Source organism: Caretta caretta, chromosome 7 (genome assembly GCF_965140235.1).
Source record: "Caretta caretta isolate rCarCar2 chromosome 7, rCarCar1.hap1, whole genome shotgun sequence".
Classification (NCBI taxonomy): Eukaryota; Metazoa; Chordata; order Testudines; family Cheloniidae; genus Caretta; species Caretta caretta.
Genome location: NC_134212.1, coordinates 28,794,138 through 28,812,100, shown reverse-complemented (window position 1 = coordinate 28,812,100; position 17,963 = coordinate 28,794,138). Strand labels below are relative to the sequence as shown.

The following is a 17,963-nucleotide window of genomic DNA, read 5'->3' as shown; positions in this document are numbered from 1 at the left end:
AAGACCCAGGAGAAGAACTTAAAGAAGGTGTTTCAAACTGGAGTATGCTGGGGAGGGAGGGGGAATTATACAGTGTATACACCTGTTTCAGGGGTTTCTTTGAATGGAAGTTCACAATCCAATCGAGCTTCTCCTCTGACTTGATATATTCCTGCATTTGAGAATTCCCTGCTTCTTATAACAGAAATGGACACAGTCACAAATTCAGCATTCAGACCTAATTACAGAATTGAGCAGAGAGAGCTGCTAGCCTGGGAGGGAAATAAACCCTTACAAATACATTATGTAACTAAGAAACATGGCAATTAAAATTGTGAAAAACAGGTGAGAGATAAATGGAGGCATGTTCCATGCCCCAAAAGACTGACATTCCAGAACAGTATGAAGTGACCTAAAAAGACACTAGGATGTTTATATTCAGACACCACCACACTGCATAAAAGCCCCTGTAAGTAAAATGATTTAACACACTATTTTGTTTAAATCTTGTATTTTTATTAGACCTTCTCTGCATATATTTTAAGCACCTTCTCCTCCAAGTCACAGTATAGTTTTGAACACTGGTCTGATGTAACACAACGTGCGATGCTTCAAACTACTCTGCATTCCTTGATTTGGAAACTGCCACTTTAACAGCCTGCACGATGGCATCTTTATCAATGCCAAACATCTTAAGGAGCTCAGCTGGTTTCCCACTTCTTGGCACATGGGATACAGCCAAGCGAGTAACTGTGATACCAGGCTCTCCAACTAGAGCACCTGACACTGCTTCTCCAATGCCACCTAGGAAAAAGACAGTAACATTCATAAAATTCAGAGTGTCTAGACTAACAGGCTATTTCTGCATAAGCAACTTGCTGCAGCTATTAAAATAAAGACAATTTGGAAGATCTAAAGGTTACAAATTTGTTTTGTTCCCATGATAAGGCTGCAGTATCAGCACTGTCACCTCCCACAGGCTAGACTTAGGCAAGCCAGGTTCAATTCCCCACTTCACCACAGACAGAGAGAGACCCAGGCAAGTCACTTCAGGTAAAATTTTCAAAAGATCTTAAGTGATTTATAAGCACTTAGGAGCTTAACTCTTACTGAAAGTCAATGGGACTGAGGCACCTAAGTCAGTTCAATGATTTTGAAAATTTTACCTTTAGTCTCTCTGTGCCTCAGCTCCCCATTTGCAAAATGGGAATAAACTTTCCTACCTCACAAGGATATTGTCAGGTGCTCAGATACTATGGTAATGGGGAGCTATATAAATATATTTAAGGTAGAGAGAACTCTCAAGAGGTCAGCAGCATCTTTCAGAATCTGGCACTGAAAGACAGATTTACTGTAACTTTGCGTGACAAGACCATCACCTCAGCAGTGTGAAATTAAACTATTGATTTACACTGGCCCAGCAGCCACCTACATATGGTGCAACCCAAGAGAACGTTGAATTTATAAAAGCACCTGAGTTAGGTTCCTAACCCCCACTGAATTCAAGGGGATTTAGGCACCCTGGTTTAGGCATTTTGTAAATCCTACTAGATGTCTATAAATCTTTAGGTGCCTAAATATCTTCGTAAATCGGAGGCTGAGTCATTGCACGATGCTGGGAGAGAGGTAGAAAGAGGAGTCATCTACCAACAACAGCTGCCGGAAGCTGTCTTGCAAAGGCAGACACAATGGGCTGGATTCTCTTGGGCTACACCATGTGTAGGTGGCTGAACCAGTGTAACTGTATCAATAAGTGAATTTCACCCTGCCAAGGCAATTGTCTAGTCATGCAAAGTTACAGTAAAAACATCTATGTAGAGCGGAGAATAGGTGCAAAAAAGCACGTGCTCAGTCAAACTACCAGCATTGGTGTTCTGGAACAGTGGCGTGTCTAGACCAGTATTTACAATGATGCTATCTCACGCAGGCTGAAACACTGAACACAAACCCCAGTCCAGGACAAACCCACAGTGACAATATCTAATGATGCCGTACTTCATGTTTGTTCCTCTAATGACGTCCCTTTTAATGCTTCTCTCCCACGCAGAACAAGGCTGACACGTAGATCATGGAAACAGCAATCTGTTCCCCTTTGTGTAATGTAAAGTCTTGCCCTCACAGGACACTTTTACACAGGGAAGCCACTGAAGACTTGTGCAGGCAGAAGATATTTTGCCATAGGCCCTCACATGACTTTTTACCCCTCTGGTGCTCTCCAGGTACCCCACAGCAACGACAGGGAATATAACAGGCCTGGCAAGCCGCTGCTGCACAGATTATGGAATGAAGAGAGGACACTGGGAATGTATGCCAAGCAATCCAGCATTGAGCCCAGTGACTCAGGGAATGCCAAGGAAGTGCACATAGCAGTGGCATCTATTACATCTTTTAACACACTGGCTGCTGTATATGCTCTCTGCTGGCCAGTATGGAGAGGCGATCGCTATAGTCCCACAATCACCCTACCACCTCTGGAGTTTATAGTATTAGCAGGAACAGAAGGATCAAGATTTCACCGGATCCATGTTTAAGGAAGGACCCTAACGGAAACGGTAACTACAGGGGGCCTCTAATTAACCCAGTACCTTAAGGAAAAAACAGAGACTTTCACCCCTCACGATCAGTTTCCATTGTTAAGGATAACTTTGCAAGGAAGATGGCTGGAAACTTTTTTTGAAAGAAATAAAGCCATGAGATCAGCCATGATATTTCTGAGTCTCAAAAGTCAAGAAGAGACTGTAGGCTTGACAGGCCAGCTCTGTGGGCTATCACTAAGGTTGCAGGTCTGTAATGGATTCAGTGAATTTCCGTGACCTCCGTAACTTCTGCAGCAGCAGCAGTTTGGGTGTCTGGGAGGGGGCTCAGAGCTAGGGGTTAGGAGGGTGCGGGGGGAAGGCGCTTACCTGGGGTGGGGGTCCCCCTGCAGCTCCTAGGCAGAGGAAGAGGGGGGGGGGTCTTGGCACCAGGCCCCAGCCCTGTAGCTCCCAGCGCTTGTGGTGGGAACAGCAGAGGCACTCTTGCTCTGGCCCCTGCCTCCACTGCCTAGGAGCCGCAGAGACGTGGAGCCAGGTAGGAAGCCCTGCCAACCTGCCCCACCAGCACAGGTCCCGGGTCACCTCCCCCAGCAGCCCCGGACTCCCCTCCTGCCCCGACTTGTAGCACCCTTGCCCCCCTGAGCACTCCTGCCCATTTTAGTCAGGGTGGGTATTTTTAGTAAAAGTCATGGACAGGTCATGGGCCTGTAAATTTTTGTTTACGGCCCGTGACCTGTCCATGACTTTTACTAAAAATACCGGTAACCAAAAGATAGCCTTAGCTATCACCACCTGAAATCAGCTTACCTTCAGGGTAATGGTCTTCCACAGTGATAATTCTGCCTTTGGTTGCTCTTGCATTTTCAAGTATAGTTATCTTATCCAGGGGTTTTATAGTGAATGGATCAATCACTCGGATGTAGATTTTTTCTGTAGAAGTGGAATTGTAAAGTTATTGTACAATATGGTATATGACTTTGAAGAATGTGAGTTAAAAACTTCTGTGAGAAATGCAGTGCGAAACCTTGAGAGGCTCTTGCATAATTACTGAAAAAATGGCTCTAATCATTTCCAGAATATGATTTGCAAATTTTTTATTCTGAACTCATGAGTCATGAATGCTCCCTCCCCATTCCCTCAGTCCCTGGAGATGGCTCCAGCTCTCAGCACAGAGACCTTTGCCTCACAGTAAATGCAGTATGGTAGCTGGACCCAGACTGAAGGCTTTTCACACACAGTTTTTATTGCAGGTCATCTGCTACTTGCAAACTGTTTGAATTTCACAAACCACAATCGCTACTTCTCCTCTAGCCAGCAACGCAATCTGAGTTTACTCTGCCATCAGCTCAGAGTCTGAGGCCCATGTTTTCTGCTAAGGCACAGCACAACTCAAGGGCATGTACAAAATGGCTTTAAGCTACCTTAGCTTCCCCCTGTTCTTGGGCTTGCTGCATGTTGAGCCAGCTCTCACATATGTCAGAGCAGCCTGAGGCCTGGTCTAACTTGTACCAGCTACCAACCACTGCAAGGGGCCAATACAACAGCCAGGGATCGCTGAGGCACAAGGAAACCTCTGCCATGTTATGCTGACAGTTAGAGGATGGCTTAGGAGCTGCTATGTCAGCTCTATGCCATCAGAGGATGCCCGTACAATGGGATGATCCCTGTGTGGCTGGTTATACTGACTTTAGGGCTTGCGGTGAAGTACAAAGCAGTTACAGTGTAAAGGAGAATCTGGCCCTAAGAATCAAACTTACAAAATGCCGCAAGCAGCACAAGGTCATGGTAGAACCTCTATCTACCCAGGCACAGTGTGCAGAGCTACCCACTAAAGCCATTTGAAGCATTAATTGTATCACATTCCGAATGTCTTGTAATCTATTTTTGGGCATAGGTTATTGAATTAAGAGGTGGATTTTGTTGGTCACATTCTCCTATTATTCCACTGAGGGATTTTTGTTTACTCCAAGAGATGTCAGTGGACTAGACCATTGTAAAGGATAAGGGCTTCCTGCTTCTATTTAAATGCTGAGACACTGATCGAAAATCAAGATAGCAATGAAACAGACCTACAGCAAGAAGCATTGTGTACCAAAGTCCTATTTCAATTATCTTATTCCTATTATAGCAAATAATTTATGCAAAACATTTTAAATAAACAGTCAGATTTGTTATTCAGTATGCCTGTTAACTGAAACAGAGCTAAGTGTGCCAACACAATTAATCCCTTCCTTATATAGTGTTTAGCACATTCTGAGCACAATAAAAAAAATAAAAGTTAGTACTCAGCCAACTGGTTCAGATATCCTAGAAAGCTTTGGCTTACTGCAGTGTATTAATCCATCTTCAAACAAACAATATACAAGGCATAATCAAAAACTAATGTGATAAAATAATGCAGGACTTAAAGAGTAAGTGTAAATGATAATTTTAAAAAAATTTCAGAGACAGGTGGTACTTGTAACCCAAGGCAGATTTTATCATTTTGAGTCCTGGTTGTTGGTGTAGTTCAATGGCATCCAGCCTGTGTGCCACTGTATGCCGTACTAGTGTATTCTGACTGGTTAAAGAGAACAGAGAAGCAACAGTTACTCTTGCTAGCAGCCCCACTAAAGTAAATAGGATTACTCACAGGAGTGCATATTTACGGGATGAGATGCATATTGTGTATTTCAATTAACAGGAGATCAGCTGTTCTAGAACAGGTTTTTATATTTAAATGAGTTTCTGATTAGCAGAGTTTACATTTATCTGTACAGAAGACTCAGCTATCCATCAATCAGGTTGGCTGGTACTGATTACTTATCTGTAACTAGACCTAAAGAAACCTCCATTCACCTTTCTTCAGCTGCTCTGCTGCAGCTAGTGCCTCATGCAGAGTCACTCCTGCTCCAACAACAGTGACCTGGTCATCCTTACTCTTGACCACCACCTGAGAGGAAAAAGCAAATGAGAATTATATATTTTTTTAGTTTCCTCTTTATGATAAATATTGTTGATGGCTATTTGACTAAGATTCCTTTAGTTTTCTTTACGTATTGACTAGGTGGAGACAGAATACCCTGGAGAAGAAGGGTTTTTTAAGAAGGAACCTGGTATGTTATTTCAGATGGCACAGTTCTCTAGACAGTACTTACCTTGGCCTGTCCAATCTGGAAGTCCTCGTTGCTGCTATAGATAACTTCATTTTCAGGACGACTGGTCCTTATGAAACAAACGCCCTGTTTCCAAAAGGAACACAGCCTGAGTTACAAAAACAGCTGTGGCTAAGGCATTCTAATTTTTACACACATAAAACAAACTGTCCAGAAATTGATTTTTTTCATTCCACTTAGCTCTGGGTTTCATCCCTTCGATATTATCAGTGGTTTTATTGAGCGAACTTTCCCTGCCCCACAATTCTCCCTAAATCCATCACTAGTGCTTTTCAATTACCACTACTCTCAGTCATCGCTGCACAGTTAACCTCTTTGTCATGGTACACAAGCAATTTAATATCTTACTTCTCTTCCAAAGGTCATCCAGTTTTTGCTTCTGGAAATGAAAATCCTACCTGACCTAACTGGGATTTAAAATCGTACCACACTGCTAGAAAAGCTAAAGATAAAAAAAAACTAGGCAAAAGAGGAAAGCCTCAACTAAAAGCAAGGAAGTTTATATTTTTTCTGTTCATTTTCAAACGCTCTTCCAAAGGAAAGTATCAATTCTTTTAACAAACCACTACGTGTATTCCTTCCCTCTTTTCCCTTGCTCTTGCTCTCCTGCTCTATGTTTTGCATCTCTCTTACGATTGGCCATATTTGACACACCAACATCTCAACCCTGCTTTGCTTAAGGCAGCATTAGGAGAGGCACAGGAGCAGCAACTCAGGTTATTCAATCTTGGTTTCGGCAAAAACTCTTATTTTAATCAATAGGAGTTTCACACAAGCAGGGACTGCAGCACCTGACGTTTTGTTGCCAGCAATCTTTGGAGACAATGGATCAAATTCAGTCAAAGACAGCCTGGAGTAAGCAGGAACATAAATGGATTTATCCTCAGATCCCCATTGTGAGATGGGCAATGAAATCCCAGAGAAGTTAAGGGATTGGCCCATGGTGACACAGGAAGTCTGTGGCAGCACCAACGGAATTTAGATCTCTTGAATCATAGCCCAATCTCTTAACCAAAAGTGTTATGATCTCTTGAATGATAGCCCAATCTCTTAACTCATTAACAGGAGACTGGAAGAAAAAGTGCCAGATCCTCAGGTAGGGTAAGTCAGCATAGGTCCAATGGCGCTACAGTGACTTACACCAGCGGAGGAACTCCCGCATATGCTTTAATTTTTGTCCACTCCATCCCCAATGCCTCCAAGTTACACTCAGCTGGGCTGAATGTGTACCCCACAGAACACCACACTGGGGTATGTTATGCTTTTTGCCCACCCACTGAATACCAAAACAGAGCTAGTTACGCCATACCATTCCCCACATTTTTGAACCAGTTTAGACCCAGGGTGTGACCACTGTTCAACCATTTACGTGAACGTGCCCTAGAGTAAAACACATCTCCCATTTGCGCACTCAGCACGAGTCAGGGCAGAGTTTGTCTATACCGGAGCCGGAGCTCTAATTTCCAGCTCAGGCAGATATACGCATGCTAGCTCTGATGAAAAATGAAGCGCAGATGCAGAAGGGCGAGCAGCAGGACAGGCTAGCCTCCCCGAGTACAATCCCATCTGAAATCCTAGGCATGTACTCGGCTGACTAACCCATCCTGCTTCTTGCACCACTGTGGCTATGCTTCTATTTTTAGCGTATTAGCTCAATCAGAGCTAGCAGATACAGCCGTGACACTGGCAGACCAGGTGGCAGCATATGTCAAGGCCCCAGGCCTCACTGAACACTTACAAATGCATAGCTGGAAACCAGTTTTGTTTGCCCGTATATTAGCATTATCAAAATAGATATTAGATGTTAAGTTGACAGGAACGTGTTTAGACTTTTTAAAATGCTTGTAGGGTGCTGCATGTACTGATGTCACTTATAACCGCTATAGCCCATGTTATAAAAAAGGGGTCTCATACATGCGGCCGCGGGGTTATTTTCTGTGGCCCACCAACTCCCCACAGCCCCTCCCAGCATTTACCTAGAGCGGCTCCGGCCTGGAGTACACCGGGGGCAGGGCAGGCTCCCTCCCTGCCTGCCCTGCCCCGCTCTGGGAAATGGCCGGGATGGGGGGGGTGGGGACAGGCACAGGGGTCTGTGTGTTGCCCTGGTCACTCTGCCAGGTACCTCCCCCGAAGCTCTGGCTGCAGTTCCCCATTTCCGGCCAATGGGAGCTTCGGTGGAGGTACCTGGAGGAGCGGCCAGGGCAACACACAGACACCTGTGGCTCCCCCCACCAGGTCCCAGCCGCTTTCCGGAGCGGCGCGGGGGCAGGGCAAGGTGCACACCAGGCCAGACCCGCCCCCCCTCCCCCCACCCCGACTCCCTGCCCTGAGCCCCCTTCTGCACCCCACACCCCTCCTGCACCCCGAACACCTGCCCTAAGCCCCCTGCCGCATACCTCCTGCACCCCAACCCCTGTCCTGATCCCCCTGCCGCACCCCACACACTTCCTGCACCCCCTGGGGGCAGGGAAGGGGTGGGAAGAGGCGGGGCAGCAGGGGGATGGGTGGTCAGTGGTGCGGCCCTCGGGCCAATGTACTAGTCCTCGTGTGACCCTCGTGATCATTTGAATTTGAGACTCCTGGTATAAATTATACTGAGCATTTGCATTCTAAACCTCTGTAAGTGTGTAACTCACCAAACCTGTCCTGCCTACAAGATGGCCCACTGAAGGCAAATGGGTATTGTGTAGCATCAAAGGAGAGAGGCCTTGTTGATTGCATTCCTAACTCCCTCCAGGAAGGAGAGACCTATGCGTGAACTCATCCCATCAGTTTGGACTCTGAAGTAGAGGGGAAATCTAATTATAGAACATACCACCAGTCTGGGGTGTCTGCCCTGCCTTTTGATAGTCTGACAGTGCCTTTAGACACTCCACACAGCATGACATCATCTATCCAAGCTGGAAATCACACCTGCAACTCCAGTATAGACATATCATCAGACTTCTCTAACTGAAAGAGATGTGTTGCCACAATGCCAGTGCCTTTGAAACTGAGGCATACAAAAGATGGGCTAGTAACAAACAAAATTTCCATCACTTATTAAAAATACATTTAAAACAAATACATATTTTCCAGTTCAGAAATGCTATGGCATAAACCTTAGTGTTAGCAGCTATTTCTACTGCTTTTTCAGCAGATACAGCATCGCTAGGATAAAAGACAGTTGAATTGGGAACAGCACGGAACATGCACAGATCTTCCAGCCCCATCTGAGAAGGTCCATCCTCACCTAAAAGAAGAAAAAAAACAGGCACAAAATGGAATGACTGTCTGCTCTGGGGACTCATTACAGCAGAGAAGGTCAAAATAATATATATCAGGCACACAGAGGACATGCAAGTCTACCTGCTTCAGAAAAGAATCATCTTCTCTTTAAACTTGGAACCATCTAAATAGTAAATAAGAAGACAGAAGGAAACTAAAAAGAAAGAGAACTAGGGTTATAAAGAAAAAAAACAAAAATAAAATGCAAAAACAAAACAATAGGAAAGAAAGAAGCAACTAAAACAGGAAGTGTACGGAAGTAAGAGGAGGAGCTATAAGACATCATAGCACCTTCAGATTTACAGTTCAGCACGGAAGTTTTGTAAGCAAAAGTTACGCTCAAGTAAATGGTGTCACTCTGGATTTAGACTGCTGGAAATGTGAAAGGAAAATCACTTCTACTTCATCAACAGTTAATAGCCCATTTGATATGATTATTTTCAGATTTTTATGTTTGTTTAAAAGACTAAATGAGGATCCATATATTGTAGTAAATAGTCTCATGAAAGAGCAGTAGAAAGTACAGATATTATTCATTTAACTGTTCAAGTATCTTATGGCATAAATTGCAGGTCTATAAAAAGACGACACAGAAAAGCGTTCTGTAAGCCATGAGTCGCCACAGTTAAAAACAAAAACCCAACAGAATGCCCTTACGTAATAGGGCTCTGGAGATGGCACTATTCCAGACTAACCCTGCAAAGACTCCTGAATCCAGTCATGTCACTGCCTGCAATGGCAAAGGACAAGCAGGAGCAAAGCCTATCTGTTACAAAAGAGTTGACGAGAAAGGAGAAGAAGAGTGTGTTTTCATAAGAGAAGCCCCCCCCCCAAAAAAAACCACAACTGAGGAATTTTCAAACAGTACCAAAAAAAAGAAGTACCAAACCCTGGCTCCTATGTAAGTTCAATGAAAATAATGTTGGAACCAGGGCAAAAGTGAACAAGGAGTCTTAACCCACAGTCATGACATGGGAAAAACCTCCCACTGACATGCATGTACATACAAGCACTTGCACTGAATGGGACTTCAATAGGAGTTTTCCCATCATTAGGTCTGCACAGTGGTTATGCTTCCCATTGAAAGTGGCAAGCAGAAAGGCCACAACAACTAATGGACAAAGCAAAAAACCCTGAAATTCAATACTACTAACAGGCAATTGAATCAAAACCCAAGATAAAGATTCTAGTGTTAGTTCCACTTCCAATTATATTTCAGGCTTTTACAATCCACCTTCAATATTATCCATTATTGTTTAGCACCAACAATGTTCAAGGTGCTTTACAGATAAGTATTAAGAGACAGTTCTGCCAAAAAATTACTATTTAAGTAAAAATCCTGTTAAAGCAGAAATCTGGCATACAAGGGCAACTAAGAATAGAAAATTATTCAAGTTTTTATGTAACAACCCCCCTGGCTCCAACAAAACCCAAGAAAGTTGGGGTTTTGAACTCCCCACAAAATGGCTTGAATGACAAAATGTCACGTGATTTGCCAACATGTTATAATCACTAATATTGTACATTAAAAACAATCATTAAGATGGCAGAGATATTTAAAACATTCATGTACACACTGTAATTTCTGTTCATACAGATTTATACTGTCCACTTATTGGCTTCTATAACAGACTGTAATGGCTCATAAACCACTTTGATCTAATCAGGTGACTAGCTATTTTGTTGTTGTTGTTGTGTAAAGTACATATTTACAAATCTGACTCTGACCCTTCATTTATTTTATTGGCCCAATTTTCAAAACCACAGAAGCCCAGGATCACACACAATTGTGTGCCCAATCTTCACGTCAATTTCCACCACTGGCCAGTTCAGGTTCTGAACTCAGTGTGAGCCAGGGGTTTCTATAAAAAGATTTTTTTTTTCCAAACAATGTAAACAACAATTCTTTTTGAGCCTTTCTATCTCAAAAGGACTCTTACCAATTTTTCCCAAATATTCTCCTTTGCAAGACTGTTGGTAGACATACAAAATTTTAGGTGCAAAGAAGTTTTTTTCAAAAAGGTTAGAAGTGGGGACAAAATCCAACTTATAATGGAAACGGTCTTATAACCGTAACTATGGCGTCCCCACTGTAGCTCCACAGTAAAACAGTCCAAATGACAAAGGCCATGAAGCAGATCAGAAATCACTGCTCTCACATCAGATAAAGTGAGCTGTAGCTCACGAAAGCTTATGCTCAAATAAATTGGTTAGTCTCGAAGGTGCCACTAGTCCTCCTTTTCTTTTTGCTCTCACAAAGGCAGTTCAGCTAATTATTGGAGTCTCATTCTCCCCAGCCAGTGAAAGCTAAAGATAGACACTGATTTCTCTGATGGGGAAGAGGCTCTTGTTCCTTCGGATTTTGCTGCTGGTTAAACACATTAGTGTTAGATTGTGGGAGCTACAGACTATGAAAGGGAGGACTGGTCTTTACATAACAAGCTTTGTAAAGAAAAAAACTTAATGATACACCCATGCCATAACCCTATATGCTACAGGGGGTGTGGAGACACTCAGCTATAGCTACATTATGAGGCTTTTAGTGACACGGCTGTGCCGCTACATCCATGTTGCTAAAAGGCACGCAGTGGAGGTGCTGTTTGTCGGCAGGAGAGCACTCGCGCTGACAAAGCACTGGTCACTCCCGTGCTTTTTGTCAGTTAAACTTTGGTCGTTTGTGGGGAATTTATTTTAACACCCCTGAATGACAAAAGTTTTGCCGATGAAGTGCCAGCGTAGATAATCCCTAAGTTTTTGATATGAAGACATATAGTACACAACCATCCACTGAGCTGGGACAAGGCTCCATCTTCCAGCTTGTCTACAGGATGTTTTTGTACTGCTTTATATTGACTTGTGGTAAAGTTAAAGTGGTACAAATCCCTAGTGTGGATGTCATTATACTGTATAATTTATATATTAGCATAGCTTATTCATGTACATTTAGGAATACACACACAATATGAAAATCTGCTCCTGCTTTCATTTTGCAATCTTTATGCTTTTCGCTCAGTCCATCCCCCAGAATAAACAGACATGCATTGAGCAGTTGTGGAGGTAAGCAAAAACCGGAAGGGGTACTGCAAATTCCTTAACTGTGCACCTACTTCACAGATCCTAGTTTTCTAAGCTACCTGTAAGGTTAAGAAATTTAGCTGTTAATAAGTTTATTAATGACTGCAGTAAGTAAGAAACACTGTGATAAGTCAAAATAATTATATCAAATGGGTAAGTTTAAACAGCAAGTCCTATCTCCCATAACAATAATAAAAATCGACTAATATCTAAGACCAACGTTGTATCTTTCATAGATCTCATGGCGCTGAACAAAAGTGGGTATCATTATTCTCCCATTTCAGGGATAGGGAAAATGAGGCAGAGAGAGCAAGTGACTATCAAAGTCACACAGCTAGTCAATAGCAGAGATGTGAATGGTCATCACTGAAGCCACTGAAAATTTCTGGTCAATAACTCCAGGTTGCACTTACCAATAGAAACGCCACAGTGAGAGCCACAGAGATTGATGTTACTCTCAGAAATGGCAGCCATACGGATCTGATCAAAAGCTCTGGTGAAAAAGGTGGCAAAGGCACTCGCAAAAGCAACAGTCCTGTCACGAGTGGCACAGCCAACTGCAATGCTCACCTGGGAGGAGCAAGAAGAGGGAAGTCAATTAACAAGGAAAACTGGTTAGTCTCTAAGGTGCCACAAGTACTCCTTTTCTTTTTGCGAATACAGATTAACACGGCTGCTACTCTGAAACCTGTCATGATGGTCTGTGGGAGTTTTCACTGTGAAACCTCTTTATCTCTTGTGACAAGTACCTCCAGAAATTCCTACTTAAAATCTCTCTCTTTCACTAACTTCAAATCTTGTCCCTATTAATTGGATCTTCACCTAGGGAAAGCAAAGGCAATTTCTCCCACCCAATCCTTCTGCTGTGGAAACCCCAGTAGCATCCATTCTATTTATTTAATTGTAATTGATTGTTTGTATAGCATCAACATCTTTTCTTCACTTATTTCCAGCCAGCCATTTTGAGGATTCTCAGACTTGACTTCCTCTTATCTTTTCTTTTTCTGTAAATGAAGGCTGTGCATTTTCAATCTGGAGATTTTACTACCTCCAATTTGCAGAGAGAGTGATGATGTAAACAGCTATGGATGGGTTTGTCCACCTTTGCTTCGGACTGATGTCTACCACAAAGGTGCTTCACCAATGTAGATGAGAGCAGAACACAGCCCTATGTCAGGTTATCTTTAGAATCCCTTGATACATTTACACAGTACCTTTTATTTCATTATCACAGAGATATTACTCTGCTCTTGGGGCTGATTTTCTCTCACTGACATGAATGTAAACTAGGAGTAACTTCACAGAAGTCACTGGAAGTATACTGAAACGAAACATGCGAGAGGAGATCCTGTGGTCCTTAGGCTACAAGTTATTAAAAACCAATGGCTAAATTCTGCTCTCAGTTACACCCAGGCAGTTTCATTTGCTTCAATGAGGTTGCACAAGTGTCAGACAGAATTTGGCTGAAAGAACATTGTATTATTCTATGACATAATAGATTTTTTAACCCTGTCATTATAAAAACCATAAGGACAATATTGCCTAATTTTCTCCCTCTGTCCTCAACTTTTTACACTCACTCTTGTGTTACAAATTGTCAAGCTGTGCCATTCTATATTTCCAGTCAGAAGAGAGAGTTAACAAGTCTCTTGAACTGACTCTCCAAAGATCATGTTGTGGGATATGTTGTTGTTACATACACTCCATTTGCCTTTTTGCAAGTTCTGCTAAGAAGCCAAATGTTGTGATTTTTTTTTAAGTCGCCTGTTAAAGATGCATTTCCATTGTGTTATTATTCCTGCCATGTAGTTTTTTCCTAAGCAGAAGGCAAATCAAATTACAATGCCTGGATAAACACCTAAAATCAAATGCTAAAACATTTATCACCAGGACAAAATTATCTAAAGTCTCATCTTCTGCTGCAGGGTACACAGTATTTCATAGAGCAAAGGAAATAATTACCATGTTCTGTTCAGCAATATAGCATTCAATGAAGCGGCTGGGATGTTCTTTCCTAAACAGGTCAGAGAAGGTGGAATTCTTTGTGTCTCCATCTAAAGCAATTACTCGGTCATTGGCATGGCCCAATTTCGCAAGTGCGAGGCCATAAGCTTTGCGGGTAGCCATCTTTGAAGAGGAAAATAAAGCAGTACTGTTACTAGGTTGTGAATGGGATTTTTTGTTTGTTTGAGGTATGTTAAAATATTTTATTAAAGTGTAAACTCTATCAAGATTTTAAATGTAAACTATCAAGACACATACAAGAAATGTAATAAACCCAAAACAGAAGTCAGAAGAGAAAACGATAGGGAAAATGCAATACAATACAGTGTCAGGTCTATTTAGTCTGAATAGAACACACATATACTTGCTTTTCTTTAAATCCAGATATGATGTCTATAATCTACTATCTGCACAGTCAAAACTGTATGCCTGTTCAGACATTAAAAAAAATATGTAGAACAAAATTCCGTATGGTATAAACATTCAACAAACAACTTTGTTCTTCACTCGGATTTATTTTTGGCTGAGCACTTCAACAAGAAGATGAAAATATTAACAACTCTATGGAAACTGAACACTTATATTCAGCCACAGAAGTGACTTCAATGATGTTTGAGAACATCAGTGTGTGGAAGAGCTGCTATAGGTGACTCACCCACAGTTCTTTGCCCTTTAAGCTTCAACTTGAATGCAGGATACATGGCAACTAACTAGTGTGGACAACTAACAACTTAAACTCACACCAATATTAAAGGGTTTGAGGCAATCAGTGAATCCCTCCCAACTACCATGTTGGAAATTTGGAGTCAAACCCTTGTCATCATATTCACGCAGCTAGTCTCTTTTAAGTCAATGGTTTCAATTCTTCTCCCATTCGCCCCATCATGTAACTCCACAGGTGTACATGAGAGGAGAATCTCGACATCTGAATAAGGGGAACATGATTTAGCCCTTTCTTCATAAAAACCCTGCCCATTTAAACACACTATCCCCCAGCATCAGGCAGGTCACATGGCAGAGGAGCAGAGTTAAAAAAGGAAATTAATGGGGAACACCTATGGTAGACAGGTGAAGGACACCGCACAAAAAGAGAACTGTTTTTATTTATACAGGGTCTAGTGTAAGACCCAGAATTCATTGCCATTCATTTGGTAAATAATTCACCCAACAGAATGGAAAGTACAAGGAAGCACTTTCCTGGACAGCATTTTTTACCTCCCTCTCATCCCTAAAACAGGTACATGTTAGTAGACAGTGTGGTACCTTTTCTCCTAGTTTGTAATCTGGTGCAGATGACATCTTAATGTTTCTAATATTTATGACTGGTGCATCCTCTTCTGGGAGGGCTGGGGAAAGCTTTTTCTTGCTCTGGATTTTGCCATCAATTTCCTGAATGACGTGTTCAGCCATGTTTTTTGGAAGGGGCTTACCATGCCAGTTTTCCTTATCTTCAATACCTGCATTTAAAATATATAATAAAATGGAATACGTAATAAAAGGAATTAAAGCCCTTAGTCTCACAGTCCTTACCAAGGTGAAAGTGCTGAAATCAATGGTTGCTCTAAATGAAGGACTTCACTATTATGCCCATCGTGAACAGTAACTACATCATCCATTCGCATCAAGCAAATAAAAAAACATTAATGCATAACAGAATAGAAAAGATCAAATCCTCGGTATTCTACATCTATGGGCCTGGAGGAGCAGCCATTCCATGCATGGAACTCCCAGTGGTTCCACCTGGAATTGTGCACTGAGCACCTATAAGACACGGCCCCATAATAGTAACAGAACTTAATTACCAAACACATACACGAATTTCATATGAAGGGCATGTCTTCACTGCAATCGCAGATGTGACTGCAGCTCGGGTTGGCATACATGCACTAGCTGCAATCTAGCATGGATAAAAATAGCAGTGAAGACACAGCGCACAGTCTCTAGTACAGGCTAGCAAGGTAAACACGCACCCAGGGTCCCCGGCAGGCTTCAACATCCCACGCTGAAGCCCATGCCGCCATGGTTTCACTGATATTTTTAGCCATGCTAGCTAAATTAAAGCTAGTGCAGGTATGCCAATCTATGCTGCAAACACACCTTTGACTGCAGTGTAAACATAGCTACAGTGTCAGGAAATGCCGGTTAAGTATGTCGAACAGCATTCACGCCTCAAAAACTACATGAACGTCCCATCGTTTAGCTACCTATTCAATCTAAGAAAGACCTATAATTTTACAATATGAATTAAATAGTTTCATACAGTTTTAACCTTGTGTGCCTAACAGTACTGGGAGAAGAACATAAGCCTTGGCAAAACTCCAGTACTCTTGCTTGCTTAGGTCACGAAAAGATGAGCATTATGCATTCCAATTTCTACTGATCCTTTAGGTGATCAGAAAGAGGAATTCACATCCTCCCACTTAAAATTTGTATTCAAATTCAGCAATGGCAAAGTCCTCAGTGCATTCCGGAGTATAGCTGGCATTTTTATTATAGGCTCAGTGTCATGTAGCCAGCATGCCTTTCTTGCCATGCGAGAACCAACATAAAGCTTTCTGTCAGCCAATACCACCTGAGAAGTACAACCAGTTTGGACAGATTTTTTTTTGTCGTTTACAAGCATTGGGCAGAAATGAGAGGAAACATTAGTTTCCTATACACCGACAAGTGTTAGGTATGTTTAGCTGTCAGTATCAAAGCGGGAAAAGTACTTTTCAAGGCTAATGAAGTGTTTAAAATAGGGTCTTCAGTGCCACCGTAAATTCCAAGTTAATTCGATAAAGACTCAAGTGGCTTTAGCTACTACAACAGCTTCCGAACGTTAATGCTTCTTAATGAGAATTACAGATTATGTAGCGTAAGCATGGTATATGATCAAGTCTTGGTGCACTGAGCACTGCACATCTAACATGGATTTAGTGTCATATTTGTGCACACTATCACTCCTTCTGAGCCACAAGAGGTCAGCTGACTCTGCAGCAATGCTACTCCCATCCCCTGCTCAAATGGAGGATTCTCTCTGGATCAGTGTACGGGCAGGGGAGGCCAGGAAGCGAGGTAATTGACCTAAGGGGGATGTGTATTGTCCCCATGGAAATTTTAAAGATGGAGTAATATTGCCTGAGGCTGATTTTCCATGGCATTCTTCCAGATGAGGGAAACCCCTTTAAGGAGAGTCTTAAGGGCAGTCATTAGTGGGCAAAGTTCTGCTATGGTACTGGGGGTGCTCTAAGCACCCAGAGCTCCCACAGAGGCATGAGGCTTCTGCACAGACGGCCTGGTGTTATGTATAGATCTCAAACAACCACCAGGTGAGTAGGCCAGACTCTCTCTTTCCTCTGCAGGGGGGCAAACACTGATGCCTTCCCAAAGGGAGGAATGCAGGAGGAATTCAATGGCAGAAAAACATCATGGAGTCTCCTCCTGCCCCAGGTTTCACCATACAGGAGCATGATCAGATCCACAGTTCGTATCAAATTCCCATCTAGTCCATCAAGCAAAGACCTGATCAGCCTGGGACAGCATCCTCTGTTTTAAGTTGATTAAATAAATATCTAAGATTTAGCTAATAATTTTTTGTAAACTTAAGTTTTACTCAGAAATTTGAAAAGCACTTCAGATAAAGAAAATCAATAGTTTATACATTTCATGAAATTGTTATCGAGGAACTGAGTTTCATATATCAAATGTAGAGATGGAATAAAGAGAGGTTTCATTATCTAGATTAGTCTAAGGTCAGGGTTCAGTGCAAGACCAAATTCTGCCTAGAGTTCAGGTTCACGTTCAACAGCACTGAAATCTCACCAGCTCTTTTTATGAAATTTCAGTCCCAAGTGATAAAGATCCTCAAGAGATCTGGGTAGATTTCAGCCATCTTGCAATTCTGGTCGCATACAACACAGAACTGCAGAAAACTTTAGAGAGGGTTTCAAATTCAAGAAATCCTCTC

General features: G+C 42.3%; 1 protein-coding gene across 1 annotated transcript in view; it reads right to left on the bottom strand.

Moving 5' to 3' along the window:
- Positions 1–473: 473 nt before the first annotated feature.
- Positions 474–17,963, bottom strand: part of TKT (transketolase) — a 37,866-nt gene continuing 20,376 nt past the window's right edge. Inside the window, exons 7-14 of the mRNA XM_048857364.2 lie at positions 15,278–15,471; positions 13,973–14,137; positions 12,424–12,580; positions 8,770–8,900; positions 5,651–5,734; positions 5,352–5,445; positions 3,321–3,443; positions 474–783 (exon numbers count right to left, since the gene is read on the bottom strand). Coding sequence (XP_048713321.1) covers positions 596–783; positions 3,321–3,443; positions 5,352–5,445; positions 5,651–5,734; positions 8,770–8,900; positions 12,424–12,580; positions 13,973–14,137; positions 15,278–15,471 — 1,136 coding nt within the window. The 3' untranslated portion in view covers positions 474–595. The remainder of the gene's footprint in view (positions 784–3,320; positions 3,444–5,351; positions 5,446–5,650; positions 5,735–8,769; positions 8,901–12,423; positions 12,581–13,972; positions 14,138–15,277; positions 15,472–17,963) is intronic.